Here is a 15,556-nt window from a genome sequence, read left to right on the forward strand (position 1 = left end):
ACTGAGAACGCACCAGAAGATGGGGTCAGACTTCAGGAATCCTTCTCTTCCGTCTGCCATGTCCTTTTAAGTGTGCTTGGATTAGGATGAGGTTAAGATGGTTTAAATGAATTAACCCCTTGAATCCCAGGCAAGCAAAGCTGGAGTAAAGAACCTGCAGCTTTCTCACGGTGTGTGATGTAACCTGATACTTCCAGTCTCTTTGGGGGGGTTACCCTGGCAACAGTATAAATGAACTGACAGCGTCTGTGCATACATGTGCTTTTAATTAAAGAGGAGCGGTAATAGAGACATTTAGTGGCAATTCACTGTCCCTTGTGTCACAGCAAACGCATACTTCCTCCCTCTCTCTTCCTCTTCCTCTCTCGCCTTTTTACTCAACCGTATCAACATCCGTAGAAATCAACGCCTCTGTTTAGATAACCTCAATGTTTGTACCGCCAAATGTTTTATGAAATTAAATATTTATTTCATCCAAAAATTCAAACTGTTATTAAATACTCACCATCATGTTGTACCTAACCTGAACCTTGTCCATAGTGTTGTTTTAGACCCCATTAACTTCCATTATATGGTCAAAAAAAAAAAAAAAAACTAAATATCTTCAAAAAAAACTTTTATTTCACAGAGGAATGAAAGTCATACAGGTTTGGAACAACATGAGGATGGGTAAATGATTTTAGGTGAACTATCCCAGTAAGTAGGACAACTGCAAAAAATGGTGTATGTTCATATCAGTCCTTGTCAGAATTATTGCAAGTGTATCTTATCATACAAAGTTTTCCAGAGTGTTTTCAAGATGTATTAGTCATCAGATAATGACCTGGAATGACCAGAACGTTGTGGCAGTGGAGAGCAGAGCACTTTGTAGGAAACTCCATTAACAAACCTCAGTCAGTTAATTAGCTGTAGACGCAGTGGAGCATACAGAGCCTGCATGTGGCTCGGAGGTTTGCAAAAGGCTTTTAGATGAAAGTGATGAATTGCTGTCATTGGGCTTGTTCTATGCTTTATCAAATGATTAAATATTGAATGTAAAATAGACAGCTCTCGCTGCATGCAAAGGTCATTTTCCTATTGCCACATTAATCAAAATGCTTTTTCCTGTCAGCGATGAAGAGAGAATTCCCAAAACAGCAGAGATGCGCTGTGAGATCACCTATGCTGCAGGCACAAGCATATGTGTGTGTGTGGTTAGACGCTGTAGGATGAGAATTTGGCATTTCTAGAAATCTCTTCCATGACTTCTCTTCGTACCGGATGTCCATTCATGCATCCCAGCAGATTGTATTCTATTCAAGGATTGCATTTCCATTTTTCTACTTTACCTGTCTGGGATTGTGAAAGACCTTTCCTTGTATCTCAAGGGTGGGATTTTAACAGAGACACTTGTGCTGATGACATAAGGAGAATGGATAAACATCCATCCCACTCTTGAGAAACACTTAGGTAACCACTGCGATAGCAGAGCTGGAGAAACTGCTTTTCTTTTGTGTGGCAAAAACTAGTTAAAATACAACCAGGAAGAGAGAGGCCCAAAGGCAAGGAAATGCATCACCCTCGGAGTCCTGTCTGTGGTTATGCTATGACACACCCTCTCTCTCTCACACACACACACACACACACGCGCATTAGACTTACACATTCTCGTAACTGACATCCTGAGCTGTTCTCAATACACTTTTGACAGCACATGGGGCCTGGCAATTGCTCCAGGGTCCCACTTATCTGCTAAGGTAAAAGACTGATTTCTGTTAATATTTTACTATACCAATCTCTCTTCTGGTATGTTTCTGGTTTGTGTAATCTGCTACGTAGCTGTCATTTGAATGCAGTGGGTTGTGGTTTGCAATATTCCTCTGTTGTATTGAGCTGGGAGTGCTGTAGGTACATGTTGTGGTTTAGTTGTTGGCTGGTGTCTTTTGATTGGAAGCGCGAGTGAGTTTTGGGTCCTCACTATGTTACATCAGCCATCTATTGAGTGTCAACCTATGGAACATTATTGTGATTCAAACATAAAACCATCCTTTTGGCATCTCAGCATGGGCTTGACCTGCATACACACACACACATTCTCTTTTACTCACAGGCACTTTTTTCACACACTCTCATGGCTGTTTTAAAAAAAGGCCCATCCTTACATGGCTGTATATTCAGTCTCCTTGACTTTAATTTATATGAGGTTGACTTCATTTTATGTAGAGCATAAAGACTAAACACTTAGATTGTGTGATAAGTCAGAATGACAGTTCGAGAGTGAGAAAAACACACTTCCTCTGTGAAACTGTGCAGAGATGCTTCACCTCCTCATGTTTAAACAGATCCGAAGAAGAGTCCTTAAAGGGATAGTTCACCCCAAAATGTAAATTCTGTCTTTATTAACTCAAAATAATGTTTCAAACCTGTGTGACTCCTCCTTCATTAAAACTTGAAGATTTTTTTTAAGATATTCTGGCTGATCTTATCAGTACAGTGATAGTGAATGGGGGCTGTCAAGCGGAAAAAAAAAAAAAGACAAAAAGCACCATAAAAGTATCTTAAAAGTTCTCTAAGCCAAGCCATATGAAGGTTTGGTGAGGGAAAAGACCAGTATTTTAGTTATACACAGAAAATCTTGCCATATGCCCTAGATTTGAGAAGTGGGGATAAATGAATCATCTTGTCAGTGAGTCGTTTTCCTCTTTTTCACATTTGGCCTAAAAGATTCATATAGGCATACTTTTCTTCTCAAATTCATCCCAATGACTCAACGATCAGGTTGCAATGGTTAACAACCAACTGGATTATAGATAAATGACAGCCTAATTTTCATTCTGGTCATTATTAAATCCATAGTATGGATTTAGAAGACTTCATATTCCACAAGGATCATGTGGACCGCTTTTATGATTGCTTAAGTTTTTTTTTTTCTTCTATTAAATGTCTTATGTTCCACGAAAGAAGAAAAAACTCATACGGATTTTGAATAACATAAGGGTGAGTAAATGATGACAGAATTTTCATTTCTGAGTAAACTGTCTCTTTAAATCCACACAGGTCTTTTTGTTAATTCCATTTGAAGTTGTATAGTCTTGTAGAGCAGCTAAAATTGTAACTGTCCAAATGAAAACATAACAATGTTTTTCCCTAGTAATATCAGGCTTGCTGTGCACTAATAATATGTATCCATTAGGGCTGCACGATATTGGGAAAAAATGACATTGCGATATTTTATTTTTCTGCGATATTTTTTCTTACAAACAAAAATGGGGTGAGCACACTTACATTCTCATTTTAAATGATTTAAACATCGACACCATCGTGTCAATTGATTAATATGCGCGAGGGAGAGAGAGCAAGACAGCGCTCGTGTTGTTTGAAAACGTCTCTCTCTCTCTCGCTCTCTCTCTCAATTCAATTCATATTGCTTTATTGGCATGACATACAAAGGTACATAGGCTATTGCCAAAGCATTGTACATAGCAGAATAGAAACAAACAAAACAAAAATACATATATATTCATAAGAAAAAAAAATTACATGCAAAATAAATCCATATACATTTCTATAAACATTGATGGTACTTCTAATGTACTCTCTGTCTGTCTCTCTCGCGCGCGCTCTCTCTCTCTGTCTCTCGCGCGCGCTCTCTCTCTCTGTCTCTCGCGCGCGCTCTCTCTCCCTGTCTCTCGCGCGCTCTCTCTCTCTCTCTCTCTCTGTCTCTCTCGCGCGCGCTCTCTCTCTCTCTCTCTGTCTCTCTCGCGCGCGCTCTCTCTCTCTCTCTGTCTCTCTCGCGTGCGCTCTCTCTCTCTCTCTCTCTCTCTCTCTCTCTCTCTGTCTCTCTCGCGCGCGCTCTCTGTCTCGCTCGCGCGCTCTCTCTCTCTCTGTCTCTCTCTCTCGCGCGCGCTCTCTCTCTCTGTCTCTCTCGCGCGCTCTCTCTCTCTCTGTCTCTCTCGCGCTCTCTCTCTCTCTCTCTCTCTCTCGCTCTCTCTGTCTCTCTCGTGCGCTCTCTCTCTCTGTCTCTCTCGCGCTCCCTCTCTGCCCTGTTAAACTTGCATGTGGTTTTCAGTCCTGTCAATTATAAACTTTCACTCTATGATGGTTAAGCTGTGCAATTAATCCGCGAATCGTCAAGGGCAGGGGAGCAGCTGGCCCGTACAGTTAATGAATAACGGATCAACTATGACAGCCTACATCGCACATCCTGCGATGTGACTATGGTGGATTCGTACATCGCGATATCGATGCTTAAACGACACATCGTGCAGCCCTAGTATCCATGCACTTAAACTCCAGTGCTGCTTTTCTGTAAGTGGTGAACTACAAGCTCTTTGTCGGTATAAAAACCACTCACGTCTGATTGACCATTACCACGTCTTTTAACAGCAATCCACAGCCCAAACAGCCCAGCATGACCTCACTGGCAGCACTTATTACCAGCACAGAAATTTGCACTGAACGAGTGACTGTGATTTGCTTTTCTTTGTCTCAGATGAGTGAGTCTGTGGATGCCGACTATTCAAAGAAGCACAAAAATTTCTCCTAATTGATTTTATGGGTCAATTACGTATTTTCCTCATTGTGTGGTCAGCAAGGGAGCCTGGGCCGGCTGACTGACAGCAGCCCCACTCATGTGCAAATGAGTTTGAGAAAAGCAGTAGAGAGATGCATGGGGAGGAGGAGGAGGGGTGGATGGGAGAAGTCCTCTTTTGGATTAGTGGAAGCTTCTTGGCGATCTGCATGTGAATGAGTGTGAGCAGCTTTAGCCGTTACCCCTGCGCTCTTTCTCCATAGTGAGGGAGAGAGACACTGAAAGAGGGGGAGAAGTGCATGGGCAGTTACACAGAGCACAAAGCAAAAGTTTAGGGACAAGTCTTGAGGTACATCACTGTTGCGGATTGTCTGGTGTGGGTCGCTGAGTCTTCAGTGGGGAGAGTGGTGTGGACTGAGCTTTGTGAATGAGAGAAGGTAAGAATCCTTTTTTATCCCATAGGCTTTGCGTGTGTCTCAGCTTCACTGCCCCTCTGATAACAATGGAACCAAGAGCAATGGAGCACTTCAACAGGGCCAAAAGGGGGAAGGGAGAGTCTCATGGCTGCCCGAGAGGACACTTTTCTAAAATGATGTCTTCAAAGTTGGCTTGTTTTGCTCTATTTTTGTAATTTGGGATATATATTCAAGCAGGAAGGAATTGAGGGTTGACATGCTCTGATGTTTGAAGCTTGGTTATGGTTATTGGTTACCCCTTTTCAAGATGCAACAGGCATGTTTGCCGATTGCAGCAAGTATAATGAAATGCTCACTCCTTCATATGAAACCATTTGAGTCATTTCCACTTGTGTGCTGCAACATTTTAGAAGTGTACTTTTCAAGTTTTACTAATTTGTGACGAAAATAAACCGGAAGTTGGTGCAGAGTCCAAAATGGTGCCAGGATGAGGTTCAGATGTAAGATATTTTTGTGGTATTTTTGACTAGCATGGATAAAATTGGTTTTACATGTTCCTGGGACTGATTAATTGTAGCATTTTGTGTTGAGGTTTTCCAGCATTTTAATTAGATTACTGCTGTGTAACTTTGTAATTGGCATGAAATTAGCTATCAGCTAATACATGGCAGTAAATGGTGTTCTCCATTGCTAGCTAAAGAAAGTTGTGGTTAAATTAAGCAAAACCGTTCAAAATTTGTAAAGAGCCACATAAAAGACAACACAGGCTTTGGAAACTTTTTACAGACATTATCAATGCTTTATATTAACATGCTTTTTTGATAGTTTTCTTTCATTATCTGCCAAATGCAGTGCATTTTTTAAGAGATACTGCTGTGGTTTATAGCCATTTACATTTATATTATGATGATATTTCCCATATGAGAAGAGGTTATGAGAGAAAGCAATAGCATACAACATTCATTATTTTGAGCTGTAGATCAGTTGTTAGCATTTAGCAATTAGCACAACAGAACTGAACATCTTTAAAGTGTATAGGGTGACCAAATGTGCCAGTTTCCCAGGACATGTCCTGGCCATGATTTCTATATTGCCCAAAATATTCACGTTTTGGCTTTGTTTGTGCCCGCGCAGACCAATTGTTGTATGACAAAGTATCATGAAAGCTCTATAGAGCAGACTGCTTGTTGTGCTTTTAAATCTCTCTCACGGTACTTTGATTTCATACACCGATCAGTATGTTCAGTGCTGCTTCAAGTCCAACACTAATATGTACACATATGTGCATCGCTTTGACCGTTCTCTGTAGATCCCACCTTCTCACACACCATGTTTGGTCGATTACGTACAATGTCCGCGTGTTATTGGTCAAACGATCATTACCTTCATTAAGCATGAAAACAGGAAACCAAAGCCAAATCCTGAATATTTTATGCAATATAGTAATCCTGGCCAGGACGTGTCCCGGGAAAATGGCACGTTTGGTCACCCTAAAAGTGTAAAATGGGTGCATGTTTAGCTCTACATTCTTACTTTTATGGCCCTGTGGGTCTTTGTGAGACTCAGGGGAAAACGTATGTGACACATTATAAAAGTAGATGTGTTTTTGTGTGTTTGTTTGCCAGTTTCCTGCCATAGGTCTGTTCATGGCCACATTGGGCATTGGTGTGTTTACACCACACATATAGTTGTAGATCAACTTGATATTTACAATTTTTTGTTGCTTTATATATAAGTCTTAAACCAGTGGTCTCAAACTCAATTCCTGGAGGGCCACAGCTCTGCAGAGTTTCACTCCAACCAGCTCAAAAATCACACCTGCTTGGACGTTTCTATTTATCCTGAAAACCTTGATTAGCTGGATCAGGTGTTTGATTAGGGTTGGAGCTAAGCTGTGCAGAGCTGTGCAGAGTTTGAGACCAATGTCTTAAACAATATTTCAAAATTGAGTTAGTGGAGTATGTACATTTTTTCTAGTTGTGCTTGCCCAGGTCTCTGACTCTGCCTATCAAACCAATATCAAACAGATTTCAATTTTTTTTTTTTTCAGTGAAATATGAGTTATAATGACATATTTATGGTTTTGTGGTATTGACATTTAAGCCTTACTAGTGGGGTCATGAGGGAAAAGAATATCAAAAAGTTTAAAAAACACTGTTTTATATAATATCTGAGATGCTTTGTACGAAGTAAGAGTGATTTGTGTTTTCTCGCTGTGTTTCTTGTTCATGTCAACTGAAGATGGGCCACATCTTTGAACAGTTTTATTAAAGAGTAAGAACAGACACTGAGCAAACCCGGGGACAAATCTGCTTTTATTTAAACACAATATGCAAGGGTTTTATTAAAAAGTTTCAACTTCTTTCCTACTTTCTAGCCCTTTTCTCTTACTCTGTTTTCTTTTCTCAAGCCTTTGGAAGACATTGTGTCTACCCTCTCTAGCTCCGAACATGGCTTTAATTGTCAGCTTCTATTAGAGTGCAGGCAGGTTTCAGACAGCATCAAATAAAAAAATCTGCCAATCCACGGTCTGGCTGTCTTCTCTCCCTTTTGCATAAATTTAGCTTCTCACAAAATTCTTACTTCAAAACATTGAGACAACACATAGTTTTGAAATTACACAAAGTTTAAATCCAGAAATGCACTGGCTTAACCTCAAGTCAAAGCAGTCTAGCGTAGATCTTCAGGTGCTGAATGGATTGCTTGAATGTAATGCCAGTTAGGGAATAAGAAGCCCAGGATTAGTTCCATTTTGGTGGCTGGAGGATGTAGGGTATATTTATAGCTGATTAAGTCATCTGGACCAGCAGACTGGATCATCAGTTCACGGAGGTTGTCTTGTCTTAGCTGATCAAATGCAGCACAGGCTGCATGCTGATGTCCTACACATAGTTCTTTGTCTCACTGAAAATGAACATTAATCAGCTTCTGCATGTGCCATATAATGTTTCAATTCTTAAGCCGATATAATTGTGGACAGTGTGACTCAGCAAGTCTCAGGGTTGTGGCCAGGCCGATATCACAGCATGAGAAAGTCTTTTGTAGTCGTGAGAAAACTGTGTTGAGATGAATAACAACTTTGCAGCCTCTGGCAACCACACATCTTCACTTTCACAATGTTCTTCTTCTAAGAAATATTAATGCCAAGAAACTTAACAAAGTGTCAATTTGTGCCTGAGGTGGATTATGATAATCATATTAGTTGCAACCAACGCATGGTGTAGCTTGTTGTGAAATGATAGTTCATCCCAAAAAATGCCAATATTGTGTGTGTGTTTTTTTTTGTCTATACACTGAAACTTATTGTGTTGTTTTGGTGTACTATGCATTTGATTGAATGACTTTTCGTTGACCTGTTAATGTGACACACTCATGTATATGAAGGAATCAGAGTGTCACGTTGGGTGCAGCTCACAGTCATTGCCATTAGCATTGCATAATAAAGGATAGTAGACTTGGCATTTCCAGGGAATCATTTACAGTCCCATGTTTTCATACACAAATGAGCTGATTTGAACGCACACATGCACACTTCCTTGGCCTTGGCAGGGTAATACAGCTCGTCTTCTCATATTTGAGATGATCTCTTCTTATATACTAGATCTTCTTATATTAGGGCTGTACGCTTATGACAAAATAAATAGCTTTATACCATTGTTTGATGCAACTGCATGACATATTTTTATATGAAGCAATCTATCTATCCTGTATGTTATATAGTAAATTGGCATAACTAAGTACAATAGATCCAGTAAAATTGCGTGTGTATACTAAATGCAATTTTACTGTAAAAAAGTATAGTAATAAAATACAGAAACTTAAGTACATGTCACAAAAGATTAATTCAACATTATGTGGGTGTGGCTAATTCTATTAATATTCACATTAATAATTTAAGAGCAAGTCATTTCTTAAATTCTGAATTTTGCCCAACGCTGAGCAGCGATCATGTGTATTTGTGGACATAGTGTGATTTTGACTTTGTTTTGAACAATGTGACTGGAGTATTGTCTCCACCAGGACAACTTTAGAGGTTATCAGGCAGATTGGGACCAATCCTCTTATAAAACGGAGCAGTCTCAAGTTGGTAATGGTACAAACTACAGTACAGGGATTAGAAGAAAAAAAAATTAAAACCTTTAGTCCAGTAGCACTATCCACCCCCTGCTGCTGCTGTGCTCACTAAGTCAGATAGGTCATCCTCCGTCCGAGCCATCTGACAGGTGTCCGTGCCTCAGTAGTTAACCAGTGCCATGTGAACTGCTGTCTCTGTGTTGGCCGCTCTCGTGAGTGAACTCAATTGGGCCGAACAAACTGACATTCCGGCAGCAATCCCATTTCTGCTCTGGATTGCTGTTTTTCCACTGCTGACACTATGCTGCATGCAGTTCATTGCACATTGGGGATACTTTACATATCCATTTCCATTTTGTGAATGCAGAGTAAACCTTAAGATAAAATCAACCTCTTCCTGACCCACATATCAAACGTTAACAAATGAATCTAATGTCTCATTTCAGCCTAGAATGGAACCACAATTATGCACAGTTCTCAATTCTTCTTCCTCATTATTTCAATTCCCCGTCTGAATCGATCTGTGCCTCACCTACATGTGCCTCCTGTCAGTCATCATAATGTGTATTAATCTCCAGCTGCATGCTCTGAGCATGCTCACAGCAAACAGCTCTCTGGCTCATAAACAAGCCCAGGCAAAAAAATGAACATCTTTTCCTCAAATTAATTGCAGCGGTGAATTGTGCATTACGCTAGCACATAATGTCAGGAAACTTGAGCACTAGATAAATGTCTTCAAAATAGAATCTCAGTGTAAAAATGCTTGAAGGAAACTAACCTAACCTGGTCCAGTGCTTTTTCTGCTTCCTAAGCCAAGCCAGTAATCTTCTACAAACGTTTTCACACACAAAAATAAATAAATAAAAATAAACAATAATTTAAACAGTTTTGTTATCATTAACTAAATGTATTAAAATATTTACGTTAATTGAAAAAATGCTAAATTAAAATATATTAGATGTATAAAGTTATTAGAATATTAGATGAAAGATTTAAAAACTCAGTTCTGAAATAAAAATAAAGCTATATAATAAAGAAATATAAAAAAACAACAAAAATGACAAAAGCACATAAAAAGTACTATTAAATGAATAATAAATCCTACAATAATGAATAAATAATGTAACAAAATATAAATAAGACTACACTATATACACAATATCATATAATAATATTATATCATTTAAATAATGATTTAATCATAATAATATAATATTAATAATTATTATTATATATTTTTACACACATTTGTTTTCCTATCGCAATTAAATGAGATTCATTTAATACCTTGCACAAGTTCCATAGTGTCTTGTTTGTAATTCTTTCGGTTTCAGAAGGGTCCCCTTGGTATGCAGAATTATATTGTCAAAGCCTTTCATACACAAACTGCAGGGACTCATTTGGGATAGAGATTTTTCTAAAGAAAAACCTCCCTGTTTAGTATTGTTTAAGCGCTTCCTGAGAGGTTCCTGTATGTTAACACTTGTGGGTCTCTCTCTCTCGGCAGACACGGCGCAGGAGCAGGGCCTGGATCTGGAGCCACCTGTCCGGATGGAGGAGGAGAAGGAGGTGATGGAGGAGAGGGAGGTGGAGATAGAACAGCCTCTGCCATGCCTCAGTGAATCTGACACACGAGGAATTATCAAGGGCAGAGATCTATTCGGATATGTTGGCATTGAGGCAGTGTTGGACCAGATGAGACGCAAAACCATGAAGGCTGGCTTTGAATTTAATATCATGGTGGTTGGTAAGTGGAGCATTGGTCTTGCTTAGGTTGGAATTTTGAACAGTTTTTTTTTAGCAGGATATGTCCAATTTGTATTTGAACAGGAAAAAATATAAAGCCTTTAAAAATACAAAGCCCTCAACCCTGGTTCAGAATAGTACAGTACATTGAAATGTCAAGTGACGGGCATAACAGTTTGGTCTAAAAGACTTCACACCTCTTGTTTTCTCTCTGCTTAATGTGTGAACGTTAACTCGTTTAGTTTTTACCTCATGAGCTTAGTTGGGATGTAGTGACGATTTAGCCTAGACTGCAAAGATGAAAATACAACAGATTTGAGGTGTCAAATCAAGTGAAAAGTCCCAAGCATCAATAGTTGAGTATGGTTGTCTATGAAGGGGGCAGGAAGCCTCTAACAGGAAGCACAGACAGGTGAAGAGGAAACGGTGCTATTGCCTGTTAAAGGAAATGTTTAAAACTCAGCTTTTTTCAGAGACTGTTATTCAGAAAAAAGAAAAAGAAACTGATATACAGAAATTTTTAAATGTTATAAAATGTTGTATTGATTTACGATAATGATAAATGATATAGGAAATGTTTTTCGAATATTTATTTTTATTTTTCTAGTCTTAAGTCACAGATTTTATGCCAGGTTACCAACTTGGGAGCACCCTCCCAAATCCCCCTGTACATCTAGCGAGAGAGGGGGTAAGCATGCGGGAAGGAGGAGGAACAGGAGGGGGTGTTGGCTGAATGTGGGCCTTACCCAATTAAATGGCAAAGGCTATTGTTGTGTTTTCTGTGGGCTGGGAGGCAGGGCAAGGCTGGAGCCGAATGTGGCTCAGAGTGTTCCCCAACTGGGCCAGCCAAGGGGATTCATGATGGCTGTAGCTTCACAAATTCAAGGCCATCCAGCTCTCCAGTGAGAGCCATTCTTCTTTTCCACTTTTTTCATTCCTCTATTTTTTAAACAGAGTTGCCAGGTTTTCCTCACTCCCTTGCTTGTGCATTTTTTGCCAAATCCTTCAAAGGCTGTGAGTCTCACGGAGCAACACAGTATCAGTCGCTGTTCCACAACGATGTCAGCTAAACAAATGAAAGCTGAAGTGTGTAGTTTCTGCACCACTGACTTCACCACTAGCTTTCTAAACTATTCTTCCAAAACGGTCTTGAAACCCCGTTCCCATCTGTCTTTGTTTGGACATTCTGGTAGACCCATCCTTGGAGCATTAAGTCTTTCCTTTTTTTTTTAAAAGAGTGATATAAATTCCCACAAAAGTCTCATTTCCATCTGAAAAGACAAGTTCGCTGAATTTAAACAGCTTTGTATTGTTACAGTGTCAGTAGTACATGTAAATGTCACCTGTTTTGACAGCAAAGCACATCATCCAGTAGACTTTTGACATCTTCAAGGTTTTTGTTAAAACTACAGGTTACATTTTTGTATTCCCACCCACAGACAGTTGGATCAAGCCCCAGAGCATTATGGGTGCTTAAGTTTCCCTATCTTTTTGGCAAAAGGCAATGCCACATCCCATTTTCTGTATTCATGTTGCACTATTTTTATTTTATTTTATTTATTTATTTATTTTACCTTTCTACTGCATAGACAGCCGAGTTTTAGTAAAAGTTTGTCTTGCCAGTTGTGAACGACCCCTTTAAATTAAGCTTTGTATTTATTGTATTGTATTGTATTTAATTTAATAAAATGGCTGATTTATTTAATTTTCTAGGGCTAATTTCACATTTTAGATACCCTATATACACAATATTAAACACTATTTTCACACATTTGCTAATATATTTTAAAATAAATAAATATTTTAAAAACAATATGATATTCACGCAATAAATACTGCTATTTTTTTATAGCAGTATTTAATTTTTTTAAATAAATAATGTTTTTTTTTTACACTTGTGCATAATAACCAGTTATAAGCATGAAATAATAATGACATCACTTACATTAAAACATCAGTTTTAATGTGATGTTAATCTAACAAAAAATAAAAAGATAAAATCTTTTTTATTTATATATTTATTTTTTAATAAATCCCTGATAAAAGTGGCCGAAGTTGATGAAATACTCACTTAAAAACTAAATAAATACACTTCAGCTTTAAATATCATCCACTCAAAGTGTGTGGGAATGATATTAGGAGAAGATATGACAATAACAGTCTTCACCTGTTCTCATTTTGGCCACTTGGATGCTTTTCACCTCTCTATTCAGAGCAGCCTAAAACCTGTTTGATAGTGAGCAGATCAAAGGCATGTTAAAGCAGATCAGTGTTGTGAAGAATTCTGCAGAGCAAAAACAGCTCTGATCCAGCGCTCACTCCCCCAAATGCTGGCTCTATAACATTTGGCCTGTGCAAGTTTCTTCCTTGGCTCAGTGAACTGCAGAGGTTACATTGTGGTAGGTATGGTGGTGCTTTCCATGCCTGCTACTCTGGACATGCATCACAGGTGAACAGCTCTCTCCCTTTCCCGGTAGAGGCAGGTGTGGAAATGGTGGAAGAAAAAAGGGAGCAAGAAAAATCTGTTTAACTCACTCTCGAAGCACCATAGAGCTATTGATAGATCATTTGTTTTCTCCCTTTAATGTAGTGCAATGGACTTTTATTTTGAACATGGAATGTTTGAATTTAAAACACTAACGGTTATGTACATCTTCTGTTTGTGTATTTCGGTTTTGCCTTGGCAGCACATTTTAGAGCATAAGGGTGTGTTTGGGAACGTTAGCATGTATTAACTAGCATTACATGACAGTGAATGCAAACTTGACAAGATTACAGGAAAAGGAGGAATTGTGCGAAAGCAAGATATAAACAGGATGAAACTGCAGGAACGGAGGAAATGTTCCCTACAGGATTTGTTTGGTGTGCTACGCTCGCCTGTCCACATTTTCCTGCCCTCGGGTGCTCTTATACGAGAGTCGCACACACATATGGTAGGACTTGGAGTCTGTTGGTCTGTGTAGTTTGTACTCTGTTGTAAAGGTCAGGACCTTTTTGTAGCCTCTGGGCTTAAACTGCTGTGAGTCTCCAAGTTTCCCATAAGTCAAATAGCAGTCTGCTCCCAGATATGAGTTTAGCATATTCTGACATTTTTAATGCAGTCAATACATTCAGCTTTGTTGTTGCCCTCAAGTCAATGGGGCTTTGTAGATATTGTGTTCAAAGAGAAGCTTTATAAATTCAATTGTGCTTCAAAGTATCTCAGAGGAGATGTTTCACCATTTGAAATTCATTTTGAAAAGCCATCTGGAGTTAAACAAATATGACAATGGTAAAATTATTACCTGAACTTGTAACAAGTTGCGGTAAATGACAATTTGTTACAACGTAACACTTCTGGGTGAGTGTGTCAATATATACTGGGTCTAGCCTTTATTCTTTTCACATTATCTCAGCATCAGGTGATGTTCGGTTGCGTTAATGTTTCTTGCTTGCACATTATTCTTCCACTGATGGAGATGTAACACTGCCCTGTTGAAAAAAAAGAGTTGTCCTGAGCAGCTCAAACCAGCTTCCATGCTTCAAAAAAATACCTAACCAGCACACGCTTTTTTTTTTAAAGGGGTGTATTAAAATACTCTAAATAGTGTCACTACTGAATATACAACTTGCAAAAAAGCATGACCAGTGCAGTCCTGAAGCAAAATGAAATAGTCTTTTTCCATATTTTTATTAATATTCCTTCCACAATGGTATAGAGTAAGTAGGGATGCATTGATCCGATACTCGGGATCGATATCGGCTCCGATACTGGCATTTTCTGCAGATCGGGTATCAGAAAGACGAGACCAATCCAAATCCGGTCCTGTGTATACTATTCTGTGTTATTGTTGAGCTCCACGAAAGGCACAAAAAAATTATAAAGCACCAAAACGTTTCAAAGAACATATTTCCACTGTTTTGAAGCTGTTCCATAGTTCAATGTGAGGTACAGATTAATATTGAAGTCATTAAATTCAAGTTCACATAAACTCTTCTTTCCGCTGCGGCTATCTGTCATCCTCCATTCAGCAATCAAACTGCGTATCGCGTTCCGTTACTACAGTCAAAACCATGAAACTCTTTTCAAGAGCGCACAATAACTGCGGTAGCCTATATTCAAAGGAAAGGCTCATTAAACTACTGCACAGATTTAATAATTACGTATCAATATATCTTCCCTTTGTACGAGTGATGTCTGGTTCGCGAAGAATCATTTGATTTGACCGGTTCTTCTTAGTGAATTGGTTGAACCAGTTCACCAATTAGGACTGAATCGTTTGTACCGGTTCGCGTCTCCAGTAAGCATTAATCCACTTTTTTTTTTTTTACTTTTTTAACGTGACCAACTCTCCCTCTGAGTTGAAATAAATCAATATCACAGAGTAATTAATTTACTCAAACAGTACACGGACTAAACTGTTGTGAAGAGAGAACTGAAGATGAACACCGAGCCAAGCAGCTTTCTATGTGGACTCGTAGGGCTGTGCAGCCTGCACACTGTGACTCCGTGTTGTTTCAAGCTCATCATTCTGCACACAGGATGTGCATAAGCACTCTGTGGCACTCTATATTGGTGCCTTCAGTATTATAATATTTTCTGCGAAATCAAAAATTATAAACAGTCTTTCTTGTTCTGTCCTATCTATGATATGTTGCTGCCTTTGTGCTATAGATTTAAAAGAAATGTCTTTTTGATTTCTATATAAAGGTATATACTTGTTTTTTCAATAAAGTATTTTACAACAATACAAAGAGCAATGTGTAACATTTTACCAGATTCGAGACTTATTCACTTTTATTTGAAAATAAAATATTTCAATAGATTTGA

General features: G+C 38.8%; 1 protein-coding gene across 4 annotated transcripts in view; it reads left to right on the forward strand.

Annotated features, from left to right (window-relative positions):
- The window catches only part of LOC132149086 (septin-9-like), a 63,422-nt gene that overhangs the window by 33,641 nt on the left and 14,225 nt on the right, over positions 1-15,556 (forward strand). For 2 of the 4 annotated variants that reach the window (XM_059558013.1, XM_059558014.1), the window contains one exon: positions 10,508-10,747. In XM_059558013.1, the coding sequence (XP_059413996.1) occupies positions 10,508-10,747 (240 nt within the window). Of the gene's footprint in view, positions 1-1,605; positions 1,737-4,734; positions 4,948-10,507; positions 10,748-15,556 lie in introns of those variants that run through there. The other 2 variants (XM_059558016.1, XM_059558015.1) reach the window with 2 other exon arrangements.

Source organism: Carassius carassius, chromosome 9, assembly GCF_963082965.1.
Source record: "Carassius carassius chromosome 9, fCarCar2.1, whole genome shotgun sequence".
Lineage (NCBI taxonomy): Eukaryota > Metazoa > Chordata > Actinopteri > Cypriniformes > Cyprinidae > Carassius > Carassius carassius.